Source organism: Oncorhynchus tshawytscha, linkage group LG10 (assembly GCF_018296145.1).
Source record: "Oncorhynchus tshawytscha isolate Ot180627B linkage group LG10, Otsh_v2.0, whole genome shotgun sequence".
NCBI lineage: Eukaryota > Metazoa > Chordata > Actinopteri > Salmoniformes > Salmonidae > Oncorhynchus > Oncorhynchus tshawytscha.
In genome coordinates this window covers 74,061,795-74,086,043 of record NC_056438.1, presented here as the reverse complement: position 1 = coordinate 74,086,043, position 24,249 = coordinate 74,061,795, and the positions used below count along the sequence as shown (strand labels likewise).

At 47.3% G+C, this 24,249-nt stretch overlaps 2 protein-coding genes across 11 annotated transcripts in view; both read right to left on the bottom strand.

The window, feature by feature from the left end:
• Positions 1 to 746: 746 nt before the first annotated feature.
• LOC112261150 (complement C1q-like protein 2) lies at positions 747 to 2,554 on the bottom strand. Its single transcript, XM_024436484.2, has 4 exons — positions 2,474 to 2,554; positions 2,222 to 2,305; positions 1,467 to 1,601; positions 747 to 1,345 (listed from the first exon to the last, which is right to left on the bottom strand). Exons 1-4 carry the CDS (start codon positions 2,481 to 2,483, stop codon positions 1,062 to 1,064), a joined length of 513 nt encoding a protein of 170 aa, XP_024292252.2. The 5' UTR covers positions 2,484 to 2,554; the 3' UTR covers positions 747 to 1,061.
• Positions 2,555 to 4,742: 2,188 nt separating this feature from the next.
• The window catches only part of LOC112259654 (rho GTPase-activating protein 12), a 159,762-nt gene continuing 140,255 nt past the window's right edge, over positions 4,743 to 24,249 (bottom strand). For all 10 annotated transcript variants that reach the window (XM_042329042.1, XM_042329040.1, XM_042329043.1 and 7 more), the window contains 9 exons: positions 20,990 to 21,091; positions 17,188 to 17,286; positions 16,842 to 16,944; positions 16,505 to 16,624; positions 16,170 to 16,268; positions 11,761 to 11,838; positions 9,443 to 9,577; positions 8,994 to 9,099; positions 4,743 to 6,609 (listed from right to left, as the gene is read on the bottom strand). In XM_042329042.1, coding sequence (XP_042184976.1) covers positions 6,438 to 6,609; positions 8,994 to 9,099; positions 9,443 to 9,577; positions 11,761 to 11,838; positions 16,170 to 16,268; positions 16,505 to 16,624; positions 16,842 to 16,944; positions 17,188 to 17,286; positions 20,990 to 21,091 — 1,014 coding nt within the window. In that variant the 3' untranslated portion in view covers positions 4,743 to 6,437. The remainder of the gene's footprint in view (positions 6,610 to 8,993; positions 9,100 to 9,442; positions 9,578 to 11,760; positions 11,839 to 16,169; positions 16,269 to 16,504; positions 16,625 to 16,841; positions 16,945 to 17,187; positions 17,287 to 20,989; positions 21,092 to 24,249) is intronic.

The following is a 24,249-nucleotide window of genomic DNA, read 5'->3' as shown; positions in this document are numbered from 1 at the left end:
GCCAAACAAACATTGGAATGGCCTCAATGTGAAAGTCCTTGAATGGCCCAGCCAAAGCCCAGACTTGAATCCCATTGAAAATCTGTTGGAAAACTTGAAGATTGCTGTTCACCGCAACTCCCCTTTATATCCTGCCCTCTTAAACCATGACCTGGTGATAACAGGGACACATCTAGATATGTAGCATTAAGGTGATAAATCAAACTGATTCACCTCATGATTACTATTATCTGATTGCAATGGTCCTATAATTACAATGTGACACAGCAAACAGAACATAGAATGCCTAAATGTCAATACCATTTTTATAATATATTTATCTTTTGCTTCTGATCTAAATTGTTTTTTTAAGTGATAATGCCTGAGAAGCCAGTTTTTGGAGGATATATTGGCACGGTAGGCCCGAGAAGAAGTCAAGGTCTAAAGGTTAGTTGGGCTCCCGAGTGGTGCAGTGGTCTAAGACACTGCATCTCAGCTCACTTGTGTCACTGCAGTACCTGGTTCAAATCCAGGCTGCATCACATCTGGCTGTAATTGGGCCGTCATTGTAAAAATAATTGGCAACCACACAAACCACCAACCAATAAATCAAAACAACTAGATAACCCCCCAGTCACATTCTGACCTAAACACCATAGAGAACCGAGGGCTCTCTATTGTGTGTGTGTGTGTTAACGTTACTACTAGTGCCATTCTACTATTCATTCTTTTGATAAACACTTTATTAAATAATACTCAACACAATGTTGACTAGTGTTACATTTACTGGTGGGGGTCAACATCTAAGTACATGAATTAAAGAAGTCTTAGTGGACAGTATAATATTTACATGACATTAATATTTTCATTTTGAGTATATTTAAAACAATTATTTTTCTATTTTGAAAACTTGGATACGAAACGTATTTTTAAATCTTGTAAATGTCACTTTCCTCCTTGAGAACTGCCTTAGTTTGAACTATTAGAGAGCAAATGGAGACCTTTCAATGCTAAGACAATGTTGTTCAAATGTCTGAATATTTTCCTGTACAGATCACTGATACAGTCCTTCAATAACCCTCCTACATGGTGAAGAGCAGGTGACCACTGAAGGTGCTGTGATGATATTCACTATCATATATCTTATCCCCAACCCAGAGATGCATGTAGACCACATCTCCTACCTCCAGCAGCAGAGACACTCCATTAGAGGAGTTAATACCACCAGTAGCTTGGTGAGCATGTGCAACAGCTACATGATGTCCATTCTTATGCAAGGCTGCAGTTGTAGAAGCTGAACTGTCACCCTCACCATAGATGTAAAACCTGAAGAGGTAGAGTCCTCTCACTGGTGCTGTGAAGATCCCTGTATCAGAACACAACATTCACATAGAAACAGTCATCAGAGATGATATGAGGACAGAGGACTATTAATAGCTATGTTTTCACACAGACTTATAAATACTGATGATGTGAATATAGTGTACCTGTAGTAGGGTTATAAGCATTGCCAATGTTTGAGTAGATATGTCTGTAGACCAGGGTGATTCCGGTGTTGAAGGGTCCAGTGTCTCCTCCTTGACCAGGTGCTGCTAGTGAGGCTGAGAAAGCCACCTTCCTGTCTGTGGACAGAGATGAGTCAACACTACTTTTTGAACATTTTTATTTATCCATTATTCTACCAGGTAAATTGACTGAGAGCATGTTCTCATTTGCAGCAACGACCTGGGGAATAGTTACAGGGGAGAGGAGGGGGATGAATGAGCCAATTGTAAACTGGGGATTATTAGGTGACCGTGATGGTTTGAGGGCCAGATTGGGAATTTAGCCAGGACACCAGGGTTAACACCCCTACTCTTACAATAGGTGCCATGGGATCTTTAATAACCTTGGAGATTCAGGACACCCGTTTAACGTCCCATCCGAAAGACGGCACCCTACACAGGGCAGTGTCCCCAATCATTTTTAGACCAGAGGAAAGAGTGCCTCCTACTGGCCCTCCAACACAAATTCCAGCAGCATCTGGTCTCTGATCCAGGAACTGACCAGGGCCAACCCTGCTTAGCTTCAGAAGCAAGCCAGCAGTGGTATGCAGGGTGGTATGCTGCTGGCACCCCACTTTATCTAACTGGACACTAGTTGGTGTAGATTAGACATGTTATCAACAATAAGGTCAGTCATTCAGACCTTAAATATATATTTTAATTCTGTCAAAACTAAAACTTAATTCTCCTCTCATTACCTTGACTGTTTCTCTTCAGAACTTCAACGTGGCTCTCAGTGATGTTAGAACGAGTCTCCATGGAGTTTAGTTTCACTGCTTGTGCTGAAATCAGATGCATGAACAATAAACAAGTCAGTGAGATTTAGTATAAATGACTCATGACTCATGATGTCATCTTAATTTGTATAAAATACAGTTTGGGTCTGTACCTAGACTCAGATTAAGACCTTTGTGTTACAACAACAGCTATGAAAGATAATCCTGATTTACCTTCATTCATTTTGCTCAGATCCTCCACTTTGGATGTCAGCTGGACTTTCAGTTCCTCCACTGTCTGTCAGTTGTCTGTCACTAGCTGCCAAACGGCTCTCACTGTCTGTCAGTCGGCTCTCACTGTCTGTCTGTCGGCCCTCACTGTCTGTCAGTCGGCTCTCACTGGCTCTCAGTCGGGCCTCCATGGCTCCCAGTTCAGTCTTTGTGTGTCTCAGCTCAACTCTCTGCTCTGCCATCATGGTGCTCATCTCTCTCAGCACAGTGTGGATGTCAGGCTGGCAGGTTTGCTGGTTGTGTGTTAATGCAGCTTCAGCTCTCTGTTTGTCAGTCTGAATGTCCTTCCCTCTGCTCTCTCTGTCCTCATAGTCAACCTGCTGGATCTCATTCACACTGACTCCATCTCTGTCTATGTGGACCTGGGCTCCAGACAGACAGCAGTGCAGCAACACCAGCAGAGATACAACACTCTTCATTCTCATTCCTGGGGGATGATTTCCTCTTCTTGTGGTTATTTCTGCTGTTATTTTGGAGTCTCAGTTGTCCCCTTTATATCCTGTCCTCTTAAACCATGACCTGGTGATCTCTGGGACACGTGTAGATATGAAGTCTATCAACAAGGTGGTTAATCAGACTGATTCACCTCATGATCACTTTTATCTGATTTCTATGGTCCTATAACGACCATGTGACACAACAAACAGAACATAGAATGTCTAAATGTCAATTGCAGGTTTATAATATAATGACCTTTGCCTTTTGGTCTCATTGGTTATTACCTCATAATATAGTCTTCTAATCATTAGGTTTGGAATGAATGAATGATTTACAATCAAATATTTTTCATCAACAGAAATGTAAAAGTAAAATATAAAAGTAAAACACAAATGTGCTCTCTTAGCAAAACTCATATCATGATACACAGTATCAACAAGCCACATCTAAAAGTCCTTTGTCTTCTGTTCATGGATGGTGTCAGTGTTTACATGATTTTAGTTGAAGGTATCAGTGCTCACCTGTGAACAAATGTTTGTGTGAGAGAAACAGAGAGAGAGGAGAGACATTTCTGTCATTTTATACTTTATTACACAACACAGTGTTCACTAGTCTTCTAGGTACTTTACTACACAACACAGTGTTCACTAGTCTTCTAGGTACTTTACTACACAACACAGTGTTCACTAGTCTTCTAGGTACTTTACTACACAACACAGTGTTCACTAGTCTTCTAGGTACTTTACTACACAACACAGTGTTCACTAGTCTTCTAGGTACTTTACTACACAACACAGTGTTCACTAGTCTTCTAGGTACTTTACTACACAACAGTGTTCACTAGTCTTCTAGGTACTTTATTACACAACAGTGTTCACTAGTCTTCTAGGTACTTTACTACACAACAGTGTTCACTAGTCTTCTAGGTACTTTATTACACAACACAGTGTTCACTAGTCTTCTAGGTACTTTACTACACAACACAGTGTTCACTAGTCTTCTAGGTACTTTACTACACAACAGTGTTCACTAGTCTTCTAGGTACTTTATTACACAACACAGTGTTCACTAGTCTTCTAGGTACTTTATTACACAACACAGTGTTCACTAGTCTTCTAGGTACTTTACTACACAACACAGTGTTCACTAGTCTTCTAGGTACTTTACTACACAACACAGTGTTCACTAGTCTTCTAGGTACTTTACTACACAACAGTGTTCACTAGTCTTCTAGGTACTTTATTACACAACAGTGTTCACTAGTCTTCTAGGTACTTTACTACACAACAGTGTTCACTAGTCTTCTAGGTACTTTACTACACAACAGTGTTCACTAGTCTTCTGGGAACAGCAGGAAAAATTCCTGACAGAATTGAGAGAAAATCTGCATTTATTCATCAAATGTTGTAGCTACAGTATAATATTGCCAATAAGTGTATTTCAAGGACTGAACTTGAACTGATATTCATTTGCCTTTTGGTTTAATGTGGTATTACATCAAGAAAATGTATTCAAATCATTAGTTATGTCAGTAAACAAATAGTTTAATGAAATTTTCTATCCCAAAAGGTCAAGTAGAAATTTGCTGTCTCAGCAAAAAGGAATATCATAAAATCCAGTGTCAACAAGCCCTACCAGAATGACCTTTGTGTTGTTTTCAATGATGGTGGAAATGGGTGCGCGTTTTTCATTGATGGTATCAGTGCTCACGTATGTGTGTGTGTGTGTGTGTGTGTGTGTGTGTGTCAGACAAGAGAGGAGAAAACAAGTGACACGAGTTTTACAGGGTCTCAATGGAGGCCTTTATTCCAATTAGACAAAGAAGTCATGAACAGCAGTTAGTTTGGAAAATAATTACATTCAGAATGTGTCATTTACCCACAACTCAGGTAAACTTCCACAACCCCAGGTCATATAGTAAGTAGTTCTTGGGTTGCTAAATTACATTAACTTTCCCCAAATTCCCCAGGTTTTCCAGAAATCCTGGTTGGAATATTTCCTGGATCAGGAGTGAATATGCAGAATATCCAGGGAATCCTCCCAACAGTGATTTGGGGGAAATCTGGGAATTTTAGGAAAATTACCGGAATTTTTCAACCCTAAATGATTATTATAATTTTTTTTTTTACACAATCAGTCTACGTTATGGAACGAATCTTAATACGTTAGTGATTGTTTCCCCAAGTTTCTAACACTCACCGTCAAGACATAATTACTATCAAACATCTGTACAACATATTTCCAGTCAGTCAATCCCCCGTCCACACACACACACACACACACACACACACACACACACACACACGCGTCCAAAATGTTACCCTGTTCATTCCCTTTATAGTGCACTACCTTTGATCAGAGCTCTGGTTAAAAGTAGTGTACTACAAAGGGAATAGGGTGCCATTTGACACAACACACTACAGCTGTACATATTATTCAACAGAACGTTAATTTATGAATGGTTGCCTTATATTCACCATCAGTCAGAGGACCAGTTCTGTATTTTCAAGTTGAAATCTGACTGATTGGAGAAGATTTCTTCTGAAAACCAGAGAAGCAGAATAGTTTTGGTACGATGGTTGAAGTAAAACCATGAGTCGGTGGCCTGCGTCCCAAAATGGCACCCTATTCCCTACATAGTGCACTACCTTTGGCCAGAAGTAGTGCACTTCATAGTGAGTAGTGAGCCACGTCAGACACAGCCAGTGTGTAGAACGGACTGCTTCACTGAGGAGAGAGTCTGTACTTTAGAGGAGAGGATCATTTACGATGGTCATAGTAATCCTGTGAATGGACAGTCAGGATTGGATGTTGGCTTTTGCAGAATGTCCCACAAAGCAGCCATGGAGAGAGGAGCAGTAGGGGGAAGCATCTTCCATGTTGGCTACTAAGAGTCTCAACTTGGGTTTATTGGTTGTGTATAATAAGTCCCACAAAGCAGCCATGGAGAGAGGAGCAGTAGGGGGAAGCATCTTCCATGTTGGCTACTAAGAGTCTCAACTTGGGTTTATTGGTTGTGTATAATAAGTCCTTGTTTTACAGGTTTGGTTGGCGGGAGATGGATTCTGAGGTGTGAATGACTTCGGGTTAGAGGGAGGTGAGTTGGACCGGTCTCTCCTGGGTTGGGTTGAGAGCTCTGCATTGTCATGGTGGTGATGGTGTTCAGAGAGGAGGCCTGGGTTGGAGTCATTACGGCACAACGTTACGAAGTATTTGACAACGTAAAACGAAAACAAGCGTTTCTTATTGGACAAGTTTACGTAGTCCCTCTCCGCTTCATCCCGTTAGCTTCCGTGTCGTTCCTAGTGAACATCACCTCCCGTCTCTACCAGTGTAGGGTGAAGTTGCACCTAGACGCTAATCTTGGGTCAGTTTAGCATTTCCTCCACTAATGGTTAAGGTTATGATTGGGTGGGAAGGGAAACTGATCCTAGATCTGTACCCAGGGGAAAGGTCACCCCTTTGGTGTCTACCTAAAGATGCCCTCGTACTCCAGCAGGATGAGCTCTACTATCTGGTTCTGATAGACCATGTGGACCGCCATGTTCCACGTCTCTGTCTCGGGTCTGAGGAGGGTGGGGCCGAACACTATGGCCACGCTCTGGGTCGTCATACGGTTCTCCTCGCTGTGGTCAATCACCCTGCAGACAGAGAGAGGGGCAGTAAAGCTAACAGCTCTATCATTATAAATGTAGCATCATATAGCTAAAACTCAATCACCCTGAGGACAGAGAGAGGGGCATTATAGCTAACAGCTGTATCATTATATATGGACAGAGGGGCATTATAGCTAACAGCTGTATCATTATATATGGACAGAGAGAGGAGCATTATAGCTAACAGCTATATCATTATATAGGGACAGAGAGAGGGGCATTATAGCTAACAGCTGTATCATTATATATGGACAGAGGGGCATTATAGCTAACAGCAGTATCATTATATATGGACAGAGAGAGGAGCATTATAGCTAACAGCTATATCATTATATATGGACAGAGAGAGGCGCATTATAGCTAACAGCTATATCATTATATAGGGACAGAGAGAGGGGCATTATAGCTAACAGCTGTATCATTATATATGGACAGAGGAGCATTATAGCTAACAGCTATATCATTATATATGGACAGAGAGAGGGGCATTATAGCTAACAGCTATGTCATTATAGATGTAGTATCATATACAGTGAGGGAAAAAAGTATTTGATCCCCTGCTGATTTTGTACGTTTGCCTACTGACAAAGAAATGATCAGTCTATAATTAATGGTAGGTTTATTTGAATAGTGAGACAGAATAAAAACAACAAAATCCAGAAAAACGCATGTCAAAAATGTTATAAATTGATTTGCATTTTAATGAGGGAAATAAGTATTTGACCCCTCTGCAAAACATGACTTAGTACTTGGTGGCAAAACCCTTGTTGGCAATCACAGAGGTCAGACGTTTCTTGTAGTTGGCCACCAGGTTTGCACACATCTCAGGAGGGATTTTGTCCCACTCCTCTTTGCAGATCTTCTCCAAGTCATTAAGGTTTCGAGGCTAACGTTTGGCAACCTTCAGCTCCCTCCACAGATTTTCTATGGGATTAAGGTCTGGAGACTGGCTAGGCCACTCCAGGGCCTTAATGTGCTTCTTCTTGAGCCACTCCTTTGTTACCTTGGCCGTCTGTTTTGGGTCATTGTCATGCTGGAATACCCATCCACGACCCAGTTTCAATGCCCTGGCTCAGGGAAGGAGGTTCTCACCCAAGATTTGACGGTACATGGCCCCGTCCATCGTCCCTTTGATGCGGTGAAGTTGTCCTGTCCCCTTAGCAGAAAAACACCCCCAAAGCACAATGTTTCCACCTCCATGTTTGATGGTGGGGATGGTGTTCTTGGGGTCACAGGCAGCATTCCTCCTTCTCCAAACACGGCGAGTTGAATTGATGCCAAAGAGCTCCATTTTGGTCTCATCTGACCACAACACTTTCACCCAGTTGTCCTCTGAATCATTCAGATGTTCATTGTCAAACTTCAGCCGGGGATGTATATGTGCTTTCTTGAGCAGGGGGACCTTGCAGGCGATGGTCTTGTAGCCCATTCCAGCCTTGTGTAGGTCTACAATCTTGTCCCTGACATCCTTGGAGAGCTCTTTGGTTTTGGCCATGGTGGAGAGTTTGGAATCTGATTGACTGGTTGCTTCTGTGGACAGGTGTCTTTTATACAGGTAACAAACTGAGATTAGGAGCAGTACCTTTAAGAGTGTGCTCCTAATCTCAGCTCGTTACCTGTATAATAGACACCTGGGAGCCAGAAATTTTTCTGATTGAGAGGGGGTCAAATACTTATTTCCCTCATTAAAATGCAAATCAATTTATAACATTTTTGACATGCGTTTTTCTGGATTTTTTTGTTGTTATTCTGTCTCTCACTGTTCAAATAAACCTACCATTAAAATTATAGACGGATCATTTCTTTGTCAGTGGGCAAACGTTCAAAATCAGCAGGGTATCAAATAATTGTTTCCCTCAATGTAGCTTAAACTCAATCACCCAGCAGAGAGAGGAGCATTATAGCTAACAGCTATGTCATTATAGATGTAGCACCATATAGCTAAAACTCAATCACTCAGCGGAGAGAGAACAAGTTTGTATTTATTCATTTTTAAACCTTTATTTAACTAGGCAAGACAGTTAAGAACAAAATCTTATTTTCAATGATGGCCTAGGAACAGTGGGTTAACTGCCTGTTCAGGGGCAGAACGACAGATTGGTACCTTGTCAGCTCAGGGATTTGAACTTGCAACCTTCCGGTTACTAGTCCAATGCTCTAACCACCAGGCTACCCTGCCGCCCCAGGCATTAAACCAGGCAGGCCAATTAAGAACAACTTCATATTTATATTGAGAGCAAGAGGCTTTAGCATTGAACTTGGGAATTTGGGGAAAGTTAAAAGGATTTTGCAACCCAGTGTCTCAAAATGAATGAGGCTAACACGATGAGATTATATTGTCATTTAGTTAACTGTGCAGGTTGACTAACCTCCTGAGGTGTTTGAAGAGGACCTGCATAGTGTCCTGATTGGGTTTTGGCAACTGTTTGACCCGCTCCTTGATGGACTGGACACGCTGCTTGTTGTCTGGGATCTCTGTTGAGCAGACAGGAATACTGAATACTGTAGCAAAACATTTTGCAACCGATAAATAAAAAAAAGCTTCTCTCATTGGACAACTTCAGCTTGTCCCTTCCTGTTTAGCAGGAAGAACAACACACTGGGCGATTCCCATTTCATAATCTTTAATGTGATGTAGCGCCCCCCAGTGGATACATTTAACATTTACTACATTCAGTAGTACAGAAGTAGAAATACAGATGGACGCTAATACAACATGAAGTAAAGAATTCAACTATTAAAATGGAGTAGCCAGGATGTGTATTTATTGGATGTTACTGTCCTCATAATAAAACCAATGGGATTATTATGTACTCACTGATGGAGTTGACAAAGTCATGGAATAATCCATATGTGAAGAGGGGTTCAGGCAGCTCTCTGAAGAACATCTTCAACGCTCCTGTAATCACATGGATGTCCTCCCACTTCCCTTCCTCCAGGTTCACCTTCTCATCTACACACACACACACACACACACACACACAGGGTTATTCAGTGTACTTCAGGTCCATGCACACTCAGGCTGTCAGTATACAGAAAGAGGGGACAGTAGCAGTGGTACCTACCATGATCTAATCTAAGTGTATTTGTCATGTAAGCCGAATTAAACACCTTACAGTGAAATGCTTTCTTACAAGCTTTAACCAACAGTGCAATGTTTAAGTAAAAAATACTTATTAGGAAAACAATAGATAGAACAAGGAAATACATATATTTTTGTAAACAATAAAAAGACAGTGAAAATAACAGTAGCAAGGCAATAATGGGGGAGGGGATGGGGGGCACACAATGTAAATAGTCCGGGTAGCCATTTCATTACCTGTTCAGGAGTCTTATGGCTCATGGCCACAGACCTGAGTGCTATGGGTCTGTAGTCATTTAGGCAGGTTATCTTAGTGTTCTTGGGCACAGGGACTATTGTGGTCTGCTTGAAACATGTTGGTATTACAGACTCAATCAGGGACATGTTGAAAATGTCAGTGAAGACACCTCGTAGTTGGTCAGCAAATGCCCAGATCACACGTCCTGGTAATCCGTCTGGCCCAGCGGCCTTGTGAATGTTGACCTGTATAAAAGTCTTACTCACGTCGGCTACGGAGAATGTGATCACACAGTCGCCCGGAACAGCTGATGCTCTCATGCATGCCTCAGTGTTGCTTTCCTCAAAGCGAGCATAAAAGTGATTTAGCTCGTGTCACTGGGCAGCTCGAGGCTGTGCTTCCTTTGTAGTCTGTAATAGTTTGCAGGCTCTGCCATATAAGACGAGCGTTGGAGCCGGTGTAGTACGATTCAATCTTAGTCCTGTATTGGCACTTTGCCTGTTTGATGGTTTGTCGGAGGGCAAAGCAGGATTTCTTATACGCTTCTGGGTTAGAGTCCCGCACCTTGAAAGCGGCAGCTCTACCCTTTAGCTCAGAGAGAATGTTGCCTGTAATCCATGGCTTCTGGTTGGGGTATGTACGTACAGTCACTGTGGGGACGACGTCCTCGATGCACTTATTGATAAAGCCAGTGACTGATGTGGTGTACTCCTCAATGCCATCAGAAGAATCCCGGAACATATTCCAGTCTGTGATAGCAAAACAGTCCTGTAGTTTAGCATCTGCTTCATCTGCCCACTTTTTTATAGACCGAGTCACTGGTGCTTCCTGCTTTAATTATTGCTTATAAGCAGGAATCAGGAGAATAGAATTATGGTCAGACTTGCCAAATGGAGGGCGAGGGAAAGATTTGTACACATCTCTGTGTGTGGAGTAAAAAGGTGATCTATAATTGTTTTCCCTTTGGTTGAGCATTTAACATGCTGATAGAAATTCAGTAAAACTGATTTAAGTTTCCCTGCATTAAAATCCCTGGCCACTAGGAGCGCTACCTCTGGCTGAGCGGTTTCCTATTTGCTCATTTCCTTATACAGCTGACTGAGTGCGGTCTTAGTGCCAGCATCCGGCTGTGGTGGTAAATAAACAGCCTCAAAAAATACGGATGAAAACTGTCTTGGCAAATAGTGTGGTCTACACCTTATCATGAAATACTCTACTTCAGGCGGGCAAAATCTATATTACAGTTTTTGATGTCCCTTTGGTAGGATACTTGTGATCGTACCTCGTCTAATTTATTGTCCAATGATAGTACGTTGGCAAGTAATACTGATGGTAAAGGCAGATTTCCCACTCGCCGTCGGTGGATCCTTACGAGGCACCCCGCCCTGTGTCCCGCCCTGTGTCCTCTGTACCTGCGTCTCTTTTTCTTGACAATGACGGGGATGTCGGCCTTGTCGGGTGTCTGAAGTACATCCTGTGAGTTCTGCTTGTTGAGGAAAAAATCTTTGTCTAATCCGAGGTGACTGATCGCTGTCCTGATATCAAGAAGCTCTTTTTTGGCGTAAGACACGATGGCAGAAACATTATGTAGAAAATAAGAAATAACTTGAAAAAAACACATAATAACACAATTGGTTGGGCGCCAGTAAAACTGCTCCCATTTCTACTGACCATTTTATATTGACAGTGACGAGAGTGAAGAGAGAGGACAGTAGTATCAGTAGTACCTACCTTGATTGACAGTGAAGAGAGAGGACAGTAGTATCAGTAGTACCTACCATGATTGACAGTGAAGAGAGAGGACAGTAGCACCTACCATGATTGACAGCGAAGCGTAGTTTCTGGATGACAGCCAGGTTCCCACTCACTCTGTACAGCCCATCCACATTCAGAGCTTCAGACAGAGGAACACAGAAGAGCACCATCACACAACCATTCACAGTTTTATAAAGGAGATCGACGTTCTGATACCCTTACATATTTAGTTACTGTGTTTCATAGGACATGTGATCCAAGATGGTGTCCTCGTCTTGTCCCATGTATATATCTTTTCATAGCATATATTTTTTATTTTTCAACTTTAACATACTCTCCTGAAATCTGCCTCACCAAATGCGGTATGGATCTGCTATTTCTTTACTTCTGAACCAGTACCCCAACAGAAGCTAACCAGCTACTAGCTAGTAGCCAGCTAGCGGTCATCAGCTACCATTAGCCCGGACAACTCTCGCCAGTCTGCACATCGCGACTCAAACCAGAGCAAATCGGACATATTTTCCTCCATATCTCCGGATTCCTACCGCAAGCTCTGAACCTTTTCACGTGGATTATCGCAGCTAGCTAGCTGCTATCCGAGTGGCCACTCTCTGTCCCGAAGCAAGAACCAATTAGCCTGGAGCTAGCCTTGCTAGGCCCATCTTCCGGCTAGCCGAAGAGGTCCATCAGCCACTCCTTGGGCTACAATACCTATTTTGCCAATCAGCCTAGACCCCCGCCGACCCATCACGACTGGACTACCGACGTAATTCACACGAGGGGGTTTATCAACGGGCTCCTCCGTCACGACGTCCCCTGAATGCCCACCTGCTAGCCACGGCCCACTAGCTGTATAGAGCATATCGGACTGTTAGCTTAAGAGGCCCATCGGACTAATTCTTTGGCCATTATACCTATTCTGCCAATTGGCTTGGACCCTTTTACAACACGGAGCCCTGCTGATCCACGACGACTGGTCTGCAGACGTAACAGCACAAGGGGGCTACAAGAGACTTTCTTCCTTCGAGACGTCCCTCTAAGGCCCTTCTGCTAGCCCCGGCCTGCTAGCTGCCTGAATCGCCGTGTCTCCGGCCCGAGCCACTCACTGGACCCCTATGAATATTCAGCTACACATGCCTCTCCCTAATATCAAGATGCCTTGTCCATTGCTGTCTTGATTAGTAATTATCGCCTTATTTCACTAGAGCCTCTAGCTCTGCCCAATACGCCTTAGTTAACTCTTTAGTTCCACCTCTCACACATGCGGTGACCTCACCTGGTTTAAATTATGTTTCTAGGGACATTATCTCTCCCAGTTCTTATAGCCTTTAGCTGTATCCTTATCCTACTTTTCCTCTGTTAGTCTGGTGATGTAGAGGTGAATCCAGGCCCTGCAGTGCCTAGCTCCACTCCCATTCCCCAGGCGCTCTCATTTGTTGACTTCTGTAACCGTAAAAGCCTTGGTTTCATGCATGTTAACATTAGAAGCCTCCTCCCTAAATTTGTTTTATTCACTGCCTTAGCACACTCTGCTAACCTGTGTCTGAATCCTGGCTTAGGAAGACCACCAAAAACCCTGAAATTTCCATCCCTAACTATAACATTTTCCGACAAGATAGAGCTGCCAAAGGGGGCGGAGTTGCAATCTACTGCAGAGATAGCTAACAGAGTTCTGTCTTACTATCCAGGTCTGTGCCCAAACAATATGAGCTCCTACTTTCAAAAATCCACCTTTCCAGAAACAAGTCTCTCACCGTTGCCGCTTGCTATAGACCACCTTCTGCCCCCAGCTGTGCCCTGGACACCATATGTGAATTGATTGCCCCCCATCTTTCTTCAGAGCTTGTGCTGTCAGGTAACCTAAACTGGGACATGCTTAATACCCCGGCCATCCTATAATCTAAACTTGATGCCCTCAATCTCACTCAAATTATCAATGAACCTACCAGGTACAACCCCAAATCCGTAAACACAGGCACCCTCATAGATATTATCCTAACCAACCTGCCCTCCAAATACACCTCTGCTGTCTTCAACCAGAATCTCAGTGATCACTGCCTGCGTCCGTAATGTGTCTGGGGTCAAACGACCACCGCTCATCACTGTCAAACGGCCATGCTTTCCACCTGGTTACCCCTACCCCGGCCAACAGCCCTGCACCCCCCACAGCAACTTGCCCAAGCCCCCCCATTTCTCCTTCACCCAAATAGCTGATGTTCTGAAAGAGCTGCAAAATCTGGACCCCTACAAATCAGCCGGGCTAGACAATCTGGACCCTCTCTTTATAAAATGATCTGCCGAAATTGTTGCAACCCCCATTACTAGCCTGTTCAAACTCTCTTTCATATCGTCTGAGATCCCCAAAGATTGGAAAGCTGCTGCGGTCATCCCCCTCTTCAAAAGGGGGAGACACTCTAGACTCAAACTGCTACAGAAGTATATCTATCCTACCCTGCCTATCTAAGGTCTTCGAAAGCAAAGTTGACAAACAGATCACCGACCACTTCGAATCCCACCGTACCTTCTCCGCTATAAAATCTGTTTTCCCGAGCTGGTCATCGGTGCATCTCAGCCACGCTCAAGGTCCTAAACAATTTCATAACTGCCATCAATAAGAGACAATACTGTGCGGCCGTATTCATCGACCTGGCCAAGGCTTTCGACTCTGTCAATCACCACATTCTTATCGGCAGACTCAACAGCCTTGGTTTCTCAAATGTTTGCCTTGCCTGGTTCACCAACTACTTCTCTGATAGAGCTCAGTGTGTCCAAACGGAGGGCCTGTTGTCTGGACTTCTGGCAGTCTCAATGGGGGTGCCAAAGGATTCAATTCTCAGGCCGACTCTTTTCTCTGTATACATCAATGATGTTGCTAATGCTGCTGGTGATTCTCTCATCCACCTCTACGCAGACGACACCATTCTGTATACTTCTGGCCCTTCTATGGACACTGTTAACTAACCTCCAAACAAGCTTCAATTACATACAACTCTCCTTCTATGGCCTCCAACTATGGCCTCCAACTTCTATGGCCTTCTATGGCCTCCAACATCCAACTGAAGAACTGCATGTTCTTCAACCGATCGCTGCCCACACCTGCCCGCCCATCATCACTACTCTGGGCGGTTCTGACCTAGAATATGTGGACAACTACAAATACCTAGGTGTGTGGTTAGACTGTAAACTCTCCTTCCAGACTCACATTAAGCATCTCCAATCCAAAATCAAATCTAGCATCAGCTTCCTATTTCGCAACAAAGCGTCCTTCACTCACGCTGCCAAACATATGCTCATAAAATGGACTATCCTACCGATCCTTGACTTCGGTGATGTCATTTACAAAATAGCCTCCAACATTCTACTCAGCAAATTGGATGCAGTCTATCACAGAGCCATCCGTTTTGTCACCAACGCCCCATACACAACCCACCACTGCGACCTGTATGCTCTCGTTGGCTGGCCCTCGCTTCATATTCGTCGCCAAACCCACTGGCTCCAGGTCATCTGTAAGTCTTTGCTAGGTAAAGCCCCGCCTTATCTCAGCTCACTGGTCAGCATAGCAGCACCCACCCGTAGCACGCGCTCCAGCAGCATATCTCCCTCACTAGCTATAAGCACCAGCTGTCAGAGCAGCTCACGGATCACTGCACCTGTACATAGCACATCTGTAAATAGCCCATCCAACTACCTCATCCCCATACTGTTATTTATTGTATTTATTTTTCTCCTTTGCATCCCAGTATCTCTACTTGTACACTCATCTTCTGCACATCTATCACTCCAGTGTTTAATTGCTATATTGTAATTATTTCGCCACTATGGCCTATTTATTGCCTTACCTCCATTATCCTACCTCATTTCCACACACTGTATATAGTCTTTTTCTACTATATTATTGACTGTATGTTTGTTTATTCCTTGTGTAACTTTGTGTTGTTGTTTGTGTCGCACTGCTTTGCTTTATCTTGGCCAGGTCGCAGTTGTAAATGAGAACTTGTTCTCAACTGGCCTACCTGATTAAATAAAGATTAAATAAAAATAAAATAAAAAAATAGACAAAGATTGGCAGTAGATTGGCCTTACTGAAGAGCTCAGTGACTTTCAACATGGCACCAACATAGAATGTCACCTTTCCAACAAGTCAGTTTGTAAAATTTCTGCCCTGTTAGAGCTGCCCCGGTCAACTGTAAGTGCTGTTATTGTGAAGTGGAAATGTCTAGGAGAAACAATGGCTCAGCTGCGAAGTGGTAGGCCACACAAGCTCACCTGGTTAAATAAAGGTGGGGAAAACAGGGTGATGGATACAGAGGGACACAGAAAGGATTTAAGGGCACCGACCGACGGCCGAGCCGGGGCTCCAATCCCTGTTGCCAGGGTCAGACAACTGAGTCAGACATTCAACTCACCACACCACTGTTACAATGAGAGACAACTGAGTCAGACACATTCAGACAGGAGAAGCACACCTACCGTTGTTTTCCACGTGGTCGATGCACATCGTAACGAAGCTTGGCACGGCCGTGTTCTCTCTATGACAGAGGTCACTCAGACTGCAGCCAAACACCTGGTCTAAGACACACAGACATCAACAGTGTTATTATTACAGAGGTCCAAAGTACTCCGCTACTGGAAAACAACAGGCCCTTCTCTGCTGACCGTCTGGTAACTGTCCAGGTTTCCCAGAAATCCAGGTTGGAAGCTTCTAGATGTTCTGTTTATTTCCTCTTCCAGCCTGGATTTCGGAAAAACCTGGGGATTCTGGGGAAGTTAACACAGTTCCCCAACCCTACTGCTCTTTGTAATACCTTTGATGTAGCCCTTGTCTCTGACTGTCTGCAGAGTGGGTCTACGTGTCAGGAACTTCTTCAGCTTGATTCTGGTCTTCTTGTTGTCCGACGCGTCCATACTGGTGGAACTCTTCATGGCTACAGACCAATGACAACGGGAGATGACTTAACACCCTGACACACATAGGGACAGTTTCCTGAACACAATTCAAGCCTAGTCCTGGACTAAAAATCTGTTTTCTAGAGGTTCTCCATTGAGTGATCTTTTAGTCCTGGACTGCTGACCTATAATGATGAACAGAAACATCCTTAGTAGACAAAGAGGAGTGGTCTCAGACAGACATGATGCTCTGACCTCGGCTCTTCTTAGAGTCTCTGTGCTCTTTCTCCTTGTCTTGTTTCTCTGCTCCAGGAGACTCTGGCATGTCCTCCTCTAGGGCCTCATCTGACTCCCAGGCCTACAGTAAAGCATGTAGCAGACAGACAGACAGACAGACACACAAAGGGGACAGTCAAGAACACACAGAAACAGGTAGGCTACCTTTGGACTGGCCCAATGACTAAACATGACAACTCTGCCACTTAGTGGATAGATGTGGAACTGCGGTACAAATCAGACAAGTGTGTGTGTGTCTGTGTGTGTGTGTGTGTCTGTGTGTGTGTGTGTGTGTGTGTGTGTGTGTGTGTGTCTCCAGACTCACGTGTGTGCTGATGGTGTCCATCAGTGCCCTGTACCAGTCATTGATGACGCCGTCGTTCTCTGACTGGATCAGCAGCTCTGTACTCTGATGGGTTTTTACCTGCAAAGAGAACAAGAAGTTTTATTTTTTTATTGAATATTTAAAACATACAATCTACTTGCAGTGAAGCCGCTCAACAACTACATCACATTAGTCATCTAACAGAGTCCCACCCAGAGCGACACACAGAAGCAACCAGGGTCAACACCCAGCTCAAGGGCACGTTGACAGATCTCCCAGAAGTTCAAAAACAGGGACCCGAACCAGCAATCCATCGGCCACCGGCCCAAGCTCCCAACCGCCAGGCCACCAGCCCTCCAACAGTTCTCCAAGAGCTGCCCCTCAACCATGCAAGACCCCCCACAGTTCCGAAAGAGCTGCCCTTCAACCATCAGAGACTCTCCACCAGAGTTCCCAAAGAGCTGCCCCTCAACCATCCAAGACCCCCCACAGTTCCCAAAGAGCTGCCCCTCAACCATCCAAGACCCCCACCACAGTTCCCAAAGAGCTGCCCCTCAACCATCCGAGACCCTCCACTACAGTTCCCAAAGAGCTGCCCCTCAACCAGCCATTGTTCAGATGTTACCCTTCCGGAGTTACACAGTGAAAGCGTCACTGCTATTAGCTTCACGACCTCCCATGGAACGCCGTTTGAGTCGTGTCAAAAAAGATATGTCAAATAACACTAATTGACAATAACACTATTTGACGCGTTAACTAAGCTTTTAATTTGACACGTCAAATGATAGAATGTTGGTTGTGCTGAATTTGCACGTGCAAGCCAAGCGCCACCACTATTATCAGTAGCACTGTCAAAGCTGTACAAAAAAGGTCTGCAAACAAGCAAACACCGCCCACGAACGATGTGTTTACAATACCACGTTGGTAATAAAGCATCATTTGTTCGACAGCAACTTCTGGGGAAGCTAGTTAGCTTTAGTTTGGTACCTGGCTAGCATCAATACAACAAGCCTGAAAACAATGACCAGTAGAAACTGCAGTCATTTTCACTATTCTTAGCAATGATTTAGGAATCTTTGTAAGTATTAGCTAGGTTGCTACTTGTTGTTCACCTATTGAAATTAAACTTCAGTTCAAGAAAATAAATAGCTAGCCAGCTACTTAACCCTGTTGCCCAAAGTTAACGTTATAAGCAGCCAGCTAGCTTCATCTGGCTAGTGAGGCCCGACCGGACTGGGTTTTGTGTTGTGAAGCTAGCCACAATAAGGATTAGGCACAATAGTGGAATTTGCAGTTTGCCTTCAAAATAAAAGCACATATTTGAAAGTGGATGCAGGAGGTTACAATTGGTGGAATCATGCCATATTTAGACTAGATAATGTTAAACAAGGTTGGAATGTGAAGCAATGAAATGGGGTATCAGTCTACTCGGTGACACCCACAGAACACAACTGTGAAGAGTTTACGCAAATATTAGCGTTGTAGCTGTGATCGTGTGAAATGACCTCCCCAGTCAGCCTATTGTGTGTATTGACCTTCATATTGCACTGTACAGTTTTACCTAAGGATTGGGGATCAATGAAACGGGGTATCAGTTTACTCAATACCCAAGATATTTTAACCCAACGTCCCCCTCAGAGTTATCAGACTCCAAAACATCCACACAGTATTGTTTTTCCTCTGGAATAGTGTTCAATACACATAGGTCGACAACAATAAGAGCTACGATGCTAATGCTAATGTGTCAATGAGTAGACTGATACTCCATGTCATTGATCCACAATCCATAGGTAAGGCTGTACAGTGAAATAAGTATGCCCCCAATGCAACTCTAAAGTATAATACATCCAGTGTGATTTCAACAGATTTTTGTCAAATGAACAAATGATTGTCTTTTGTTGGTTTTATATAACATTCCAACCTCGTTTAGCATGATCTATTAAATTATGGCATAATTCTACTATTTGTATTCATTTGCATCACACATAATGTTGATTATGTTTTACTGGTAATGGGGACATACGTAAATGTCAACAAAATAACCTTTTGGTCAGTGTAGTGTGTGTGTGTAGTCTTTATTTAACTAGGCAAGTCAGTTAAGAACAAATTCTCATTTACAATGACGGCCTAACCCGGCTATACCCGGACAACGCTGGGCCAATTGTGCGCCGCCCTATGGGACTCCCAATCACGGTCGGATGTGATACAGCCTGGATTCGAACCAGGGACTGTAGTGATGCCTCTTGCACTGAGATGAAGTGCCTTAGACTGCTGCATCCATGTGTGTGTGTGTGTTAACTATTAAACTGTACTAGAATGCTTAAAACGTCACAACATTTTTAAAAATTCGTTATCGGTATCAGATTTTTTGGGGGGGCAAGGAAAATATTGGATATCGGTATCGGCCAAAAACACCTGCATGACATCAGCCTCAGGAAAACAGGCATTTGCTGTAAAAACACTACTCCGCTGTGTCTTTCAAACTTACTTTTTGTTTTATTTTGACTTTAATTTTCCCCTGCCCAGAAACTCCACTCGCACTCCAAATCCACATCCCGACCCTCAGCCCATCTGCTGTCTCGACCTCTGAAAGATCGGCTATCAAAAGCCAACTGACATTTACTCCTGAGGTGCTGACCTGTTGTACCCTCTACAACCACTGTGATTATTATTTGACCCTGCTGGTTATCTATGAACACTTCAATATCTTGAAGAACAATCTGGCCTTAATGGCCACGTATGGTTATAATCTCCACCCGACACAGCCAGAAGAGGACTGGTTACCCCTCAGAGCCTGGTTCCTCTCTAGGTTCCTAATCTCCACCCGACACAGCCAGAAGAGGACTGGTTACCCCTCAGAGCCTGGTTCCTCTCTAGGTTCCTAATCTCCACCTGACACAGCCAGAAGAGGACTGGTTACCCCTCAGAGCCTGGTTCCTCTCTAGGTTTCCTAATCTCCACCCGACACAGCCAGAAGAGGACTGGTTACCCCTCAGAGCCTGGTTCCTCTCTAGGTTCCTAATCTCCACCCGACACAGCCAGAAGAGGACTGGTTACCCCTCAGAGCCTGGTTCCTCTCTAGGTTCCTAATCTCCACCTGACACAGCCAGAAGAGGACTGGTTACCCCTCAGAGCCTGGTTCCTCTCTAGGTTCCTAATCTCCACCTGACACAGCCAGAAGAGGACTGGTTACCCCTCAGAGCCTGGTTCCTCTCTAGGTTCCTAATCTCCACCTGACACAGCCAGAAGAGGACTGGTTACCCCTCAGAGCCTGGTTCCTCTCTAGGTTCCTAATCTCCACCTGACACAGCCACACAGCCAGAAGCCAGGACTGGTTAACCCTCAGAGCCTGGTTCCGCTCTAGGTTCCTAATCTCCACCCGACACAGCCAGAAGAGGACTGGTTAACCCTCAGAGCCTGGTTCCGCTCTAGGTTCCTAATCTCCACCCGACACAGCCAGAAGAGGACTGGTTACCCCTCAGAGCCTGGTTCCTCTCTAGGTTTCTAATCTCCACCCGACACAGCCAGAAGAGGACTGGTTACCCCTCAGAGCCTGGTTCCTCTCTAGGTTCCTAGCCACCGGGCTTCTACACCTGCATTGCTTGCCGTTTGGGGTTTTAGGCTGGGTTTCTGTACAGCACTTTGAGATATCAGCTGATGTAAAAAGAGCTTTAAAAATGATTTGGATTTGATTTGCACATTCTATACTCATAGTGCTATGGCTGTATGTGTCTGAAGCAGTGTTGTAGCCCTGAAAGAACTGGGGACATATGAATGTTTTGTAGTGTCAGAGCCCTCTCACCTCAATGACATGCTTCTTGCTGGACTTGTCCTTGGAAGCCCATTCTATAGATCCTCCTCTCAGGTCAACAGTGAACTCTGGTTTAGACTGGTTCCCTCCAAACTACAGGAAGAGAGCAGAAACACACACACACACGTGACAATGGATCTTGTCAAACCCACTGTCAACCCAGAGAGTTGTTTCAGCATACTGTTGTGTCTTAGAGAGTCATCCACTAGACTACAGCTGGCTTGTGTCCCATATGGCACCCTATTCCCTATATAGTGCACTACTTGTGACCTGAGCCTTATGGGGTAGTATAGTAGTGCACTATATAGGGAATAGGGTGTCATATGGGACGCAAGCCTATGAAACCCACTTCCTACATGGAACCCACTGACTTGACCCGCTGACCCCTCCCACTTTAAGGATGCCAACCTACAGTTGTGTCTGACCTACCCCCTCCCTCTTCAAGAATGGGGGGAGAGGAGGGATGGGTGGGAGAGGAGGGATAGGGCGGAGAGGAGGGATAGGGCGGAGAGGAGGGATAGGGGGACGGAGAGGAGGGACGGGGCGGAGAGGAGGGACGGGGGAGGGACGGAGAGGGAGGGACGGCGGAGAGGAGGGACGGGGCGGAGAGGAGGGACGGAGAGGAGGGACGGAGAGGAGGGACGGACGGGGCAGAGAGGAGGGACGGAGAGGAGGGACGGGGCAGAGAGGAGGGACGGGGCAGAGAGGAGGGACGGGGCAGAGAGGAGGGACGGACGGAGAGGGAGGGACGGGGCAGAGAGGAGGGACGGAGAGGAGGGGGACGGGGCAGAGAGGAGGGACGGGGCAGAGAGGAGGGACGGGGCAGAGAGGAGGGACGGAGAGGGAGGGACGGGGCAGAGAGGAGGGACGGGGCAGAGAGGAGGGACGGGGCAGAGAGGAGGGGGACGGGGCAGAGAGGAGGGACGGGGCAGAGAGGAGGGACGGGGCGGAGAGGAGGGACGGGGCAGAGGAGGGACGGAGAGAGGAGGGACGGGGCAGAGAGGAGGGACGGAGAGAGGAGGGGGCAGAGAGGAGGGACGGGGCAGAGAGGAGGGACGGAGAGGGACGGGGCAGAGGAGGAGGGGGACGGAGAGGAGGGACGGGGGAGGGACAGAGAGGAGGGACGGAGGGAGGGACGGGGCAGAGAGGAGGGACGGAGAGGGGAGGGACGGGGCAGAGAGGAGGGACGGAGAGGGAGGGACGGGGCAGAGAGGAGGGACGGGGCAGAGAGGAGGGACGGGGCAGAGAGGAGGGGGACGGGGCAGAGAGGAGGGACGGGGCAGAGAGGAGGGACGGGGCAGAGAGGGGAGGGACGGGGCAGAGAGGAGGGACGGGGCAGAGAGGGGAGGGACGGCAGAGAGGAGGGACGGGGCAGAGAGGAGGGACGGCGGGCAGAGAGGAGGGACGGGCAGAGAGGAGGGACGGGCAGAGAGGAGGGACGGGCAGAGAGGAGGGGGACGGGCAGAGAGAGAGGGACGGGCAGAGATGAGGGACGGGCAGAGAGGAGGGACGGGGCAGAGAGGAGGGACGGAGAGGGGGGACGGAGAGGAGGGACGGGGCAGAGAGGAGGGATGGGCAGAGAGGAGGGATGGGCAGAGAGGAGGGATGGGCAGAGAGGAGGGAGGGGGCAGAGAGGGGAGGGACGGGGCAGAGAGGAGGGACGGGCAGAGAGGAGGGACGGGCAGAGGAGGGACGGAGGAGGGACGGGACGGGCAGAGAGGAGGGACGGGGCGGAGAGGAGGGACGGGGCGGAGAGGAGGGGCGGAGAGGAGGGGGACGGGGCGAGAGGAGGGACGGGAGAGGAGGGACGGAGAGGAGGGAGGGAGGGACGGAGAGAGGAGGGACGGGGCAGAGAGGAGGGACGGAGAGGGAGGGACGGGGCAGAGAGGAGGGACGGAGAGGGAGGGACGGGGCAGAGAGGAGGGACGGGCAGAGAGGAGGGACGGGGCAGAGAGGAGGGACGGGGCAGAGAGGAGGGACGGGGCAGAGAGGAGGGACGGGGAGAGGAGGGAGGGCAGAGAGGGACGGGGCAGAGAGGAGGGACGGGGGCAGAGAGGAGGGGACGGGGCAGAGAGGAGGGACGGGGCAGAGAGGAGGGACGGGGAGAGGGAGAGAGAGGAGGGACGGGGCAGAGAGGAGGGGACGGCAGAGGGAGGGAGAGAGGGAGGGACGGGCAGAGAGGAGGGACGGGCAGAGAGGGAGGGACGGGCAGAGAGGAGGGACGGGCAGAGAGGAGGGACGGGCAGAGAGGAGGGACGGGCAGAGAGGAGGGACGGGCAGAGAGGAGGGACGGGCAGAGAGGAGGGACGGGCAGAGAGGAGGGACGGGCAGAGAGGAGGGACGGGGGAGGAGGGACAGAGAGGAGGGACGGGGCAGAGAGGAGGGACGGGGCAGAGAGGAGGGACGGGGCAGAGAGGAGGGACGGGGGGAGGGACAGAGAGGAGGGATGGGCAGAGAGGAGGGAGGGGGCAGAGAGGAGGGACGGGCAGAGAGGAGGGACGGGCAGAGAGGAGGGACGGGCAGAGAGAGGGACGGGCAGAGAGGAGGGACGGGCAGAGAGGAGGGACGGAGAGGAGGGACGGGGGAGGGACAGAGAGGAGGGACGGGGCAGAGAGGAGGGACGGGCAGAGAGGAGGGATGGGCAGAGAGGAGGGACGGGGGAGAGGAGGGAGGGACGGGCAGAGGGACGGAGGGACGGGCAGAGAGGAGGGACGGGCAGAGAGGAGGGACGGGCAGAGAGGAGGGACGGGGCAGAGGAGGGACGGGGCAGAGAGGAGGGACGGGGCAGAGAGGAGAGGGACGGGCAGAGAGGAGGGAGAGGAGGGACGGGCAGAGAGGGAGGGACGGGCAGAGAGGAGGGGGCAGAGAGGAGGGGCAGAGAGGAGGGACGGGCAGAGAGGAGGGACGGGCAGAGAGGAGGGACGGGCAGAGAGGAGGGACGGGCAGAGAGGAGGGACGGGCAGAGAGGAGGGACGGGCAGAGATGAGGGACGGGCAGAGAGGAGGGACGGGGCAGAGAGGAGGGACGGAGAGGGGGGACGGAGAGGAGGGACGGGGCAGAGAGGAGGGACGGGGCAGAGAGGAGGGACGGGGCAGAGAGGAGGGGACGGGGCAGAGAGGAGGGACGGGGCAGAGAGGAGGGATGGAGAGGAGGGACGGGGCGGAGGGATGGAGAAGAGGGACTGGCGGAGAGGAGGGATGGGGGGGAGGAGGGATGGGGGTGAGGAGGGATGGGGGTGAGGAGGGATGGGG

What these genes read in the sequence shown, in the direction of transcription:
- LOC112261150 (XM_024436484.2), bottom strand. An exon ending in TCTGAAGAGAAACAGTCAAG is followed by an intron (nt 1,602 to 2,221) that starts GTAATGAGAGGA and finishes CTCTGTCCACAG; the next exon opens with ACAGGAAGGTGGCTTTCTCA. An exon ending in TGCTTATAACCCTACTACAG is followed by an intron (nt 1,346 to 1,466) that starts GTACACTATATT and finishes GTTCTGATACAG; the next exon opens with GGATCTTCACAGCACCAGTG.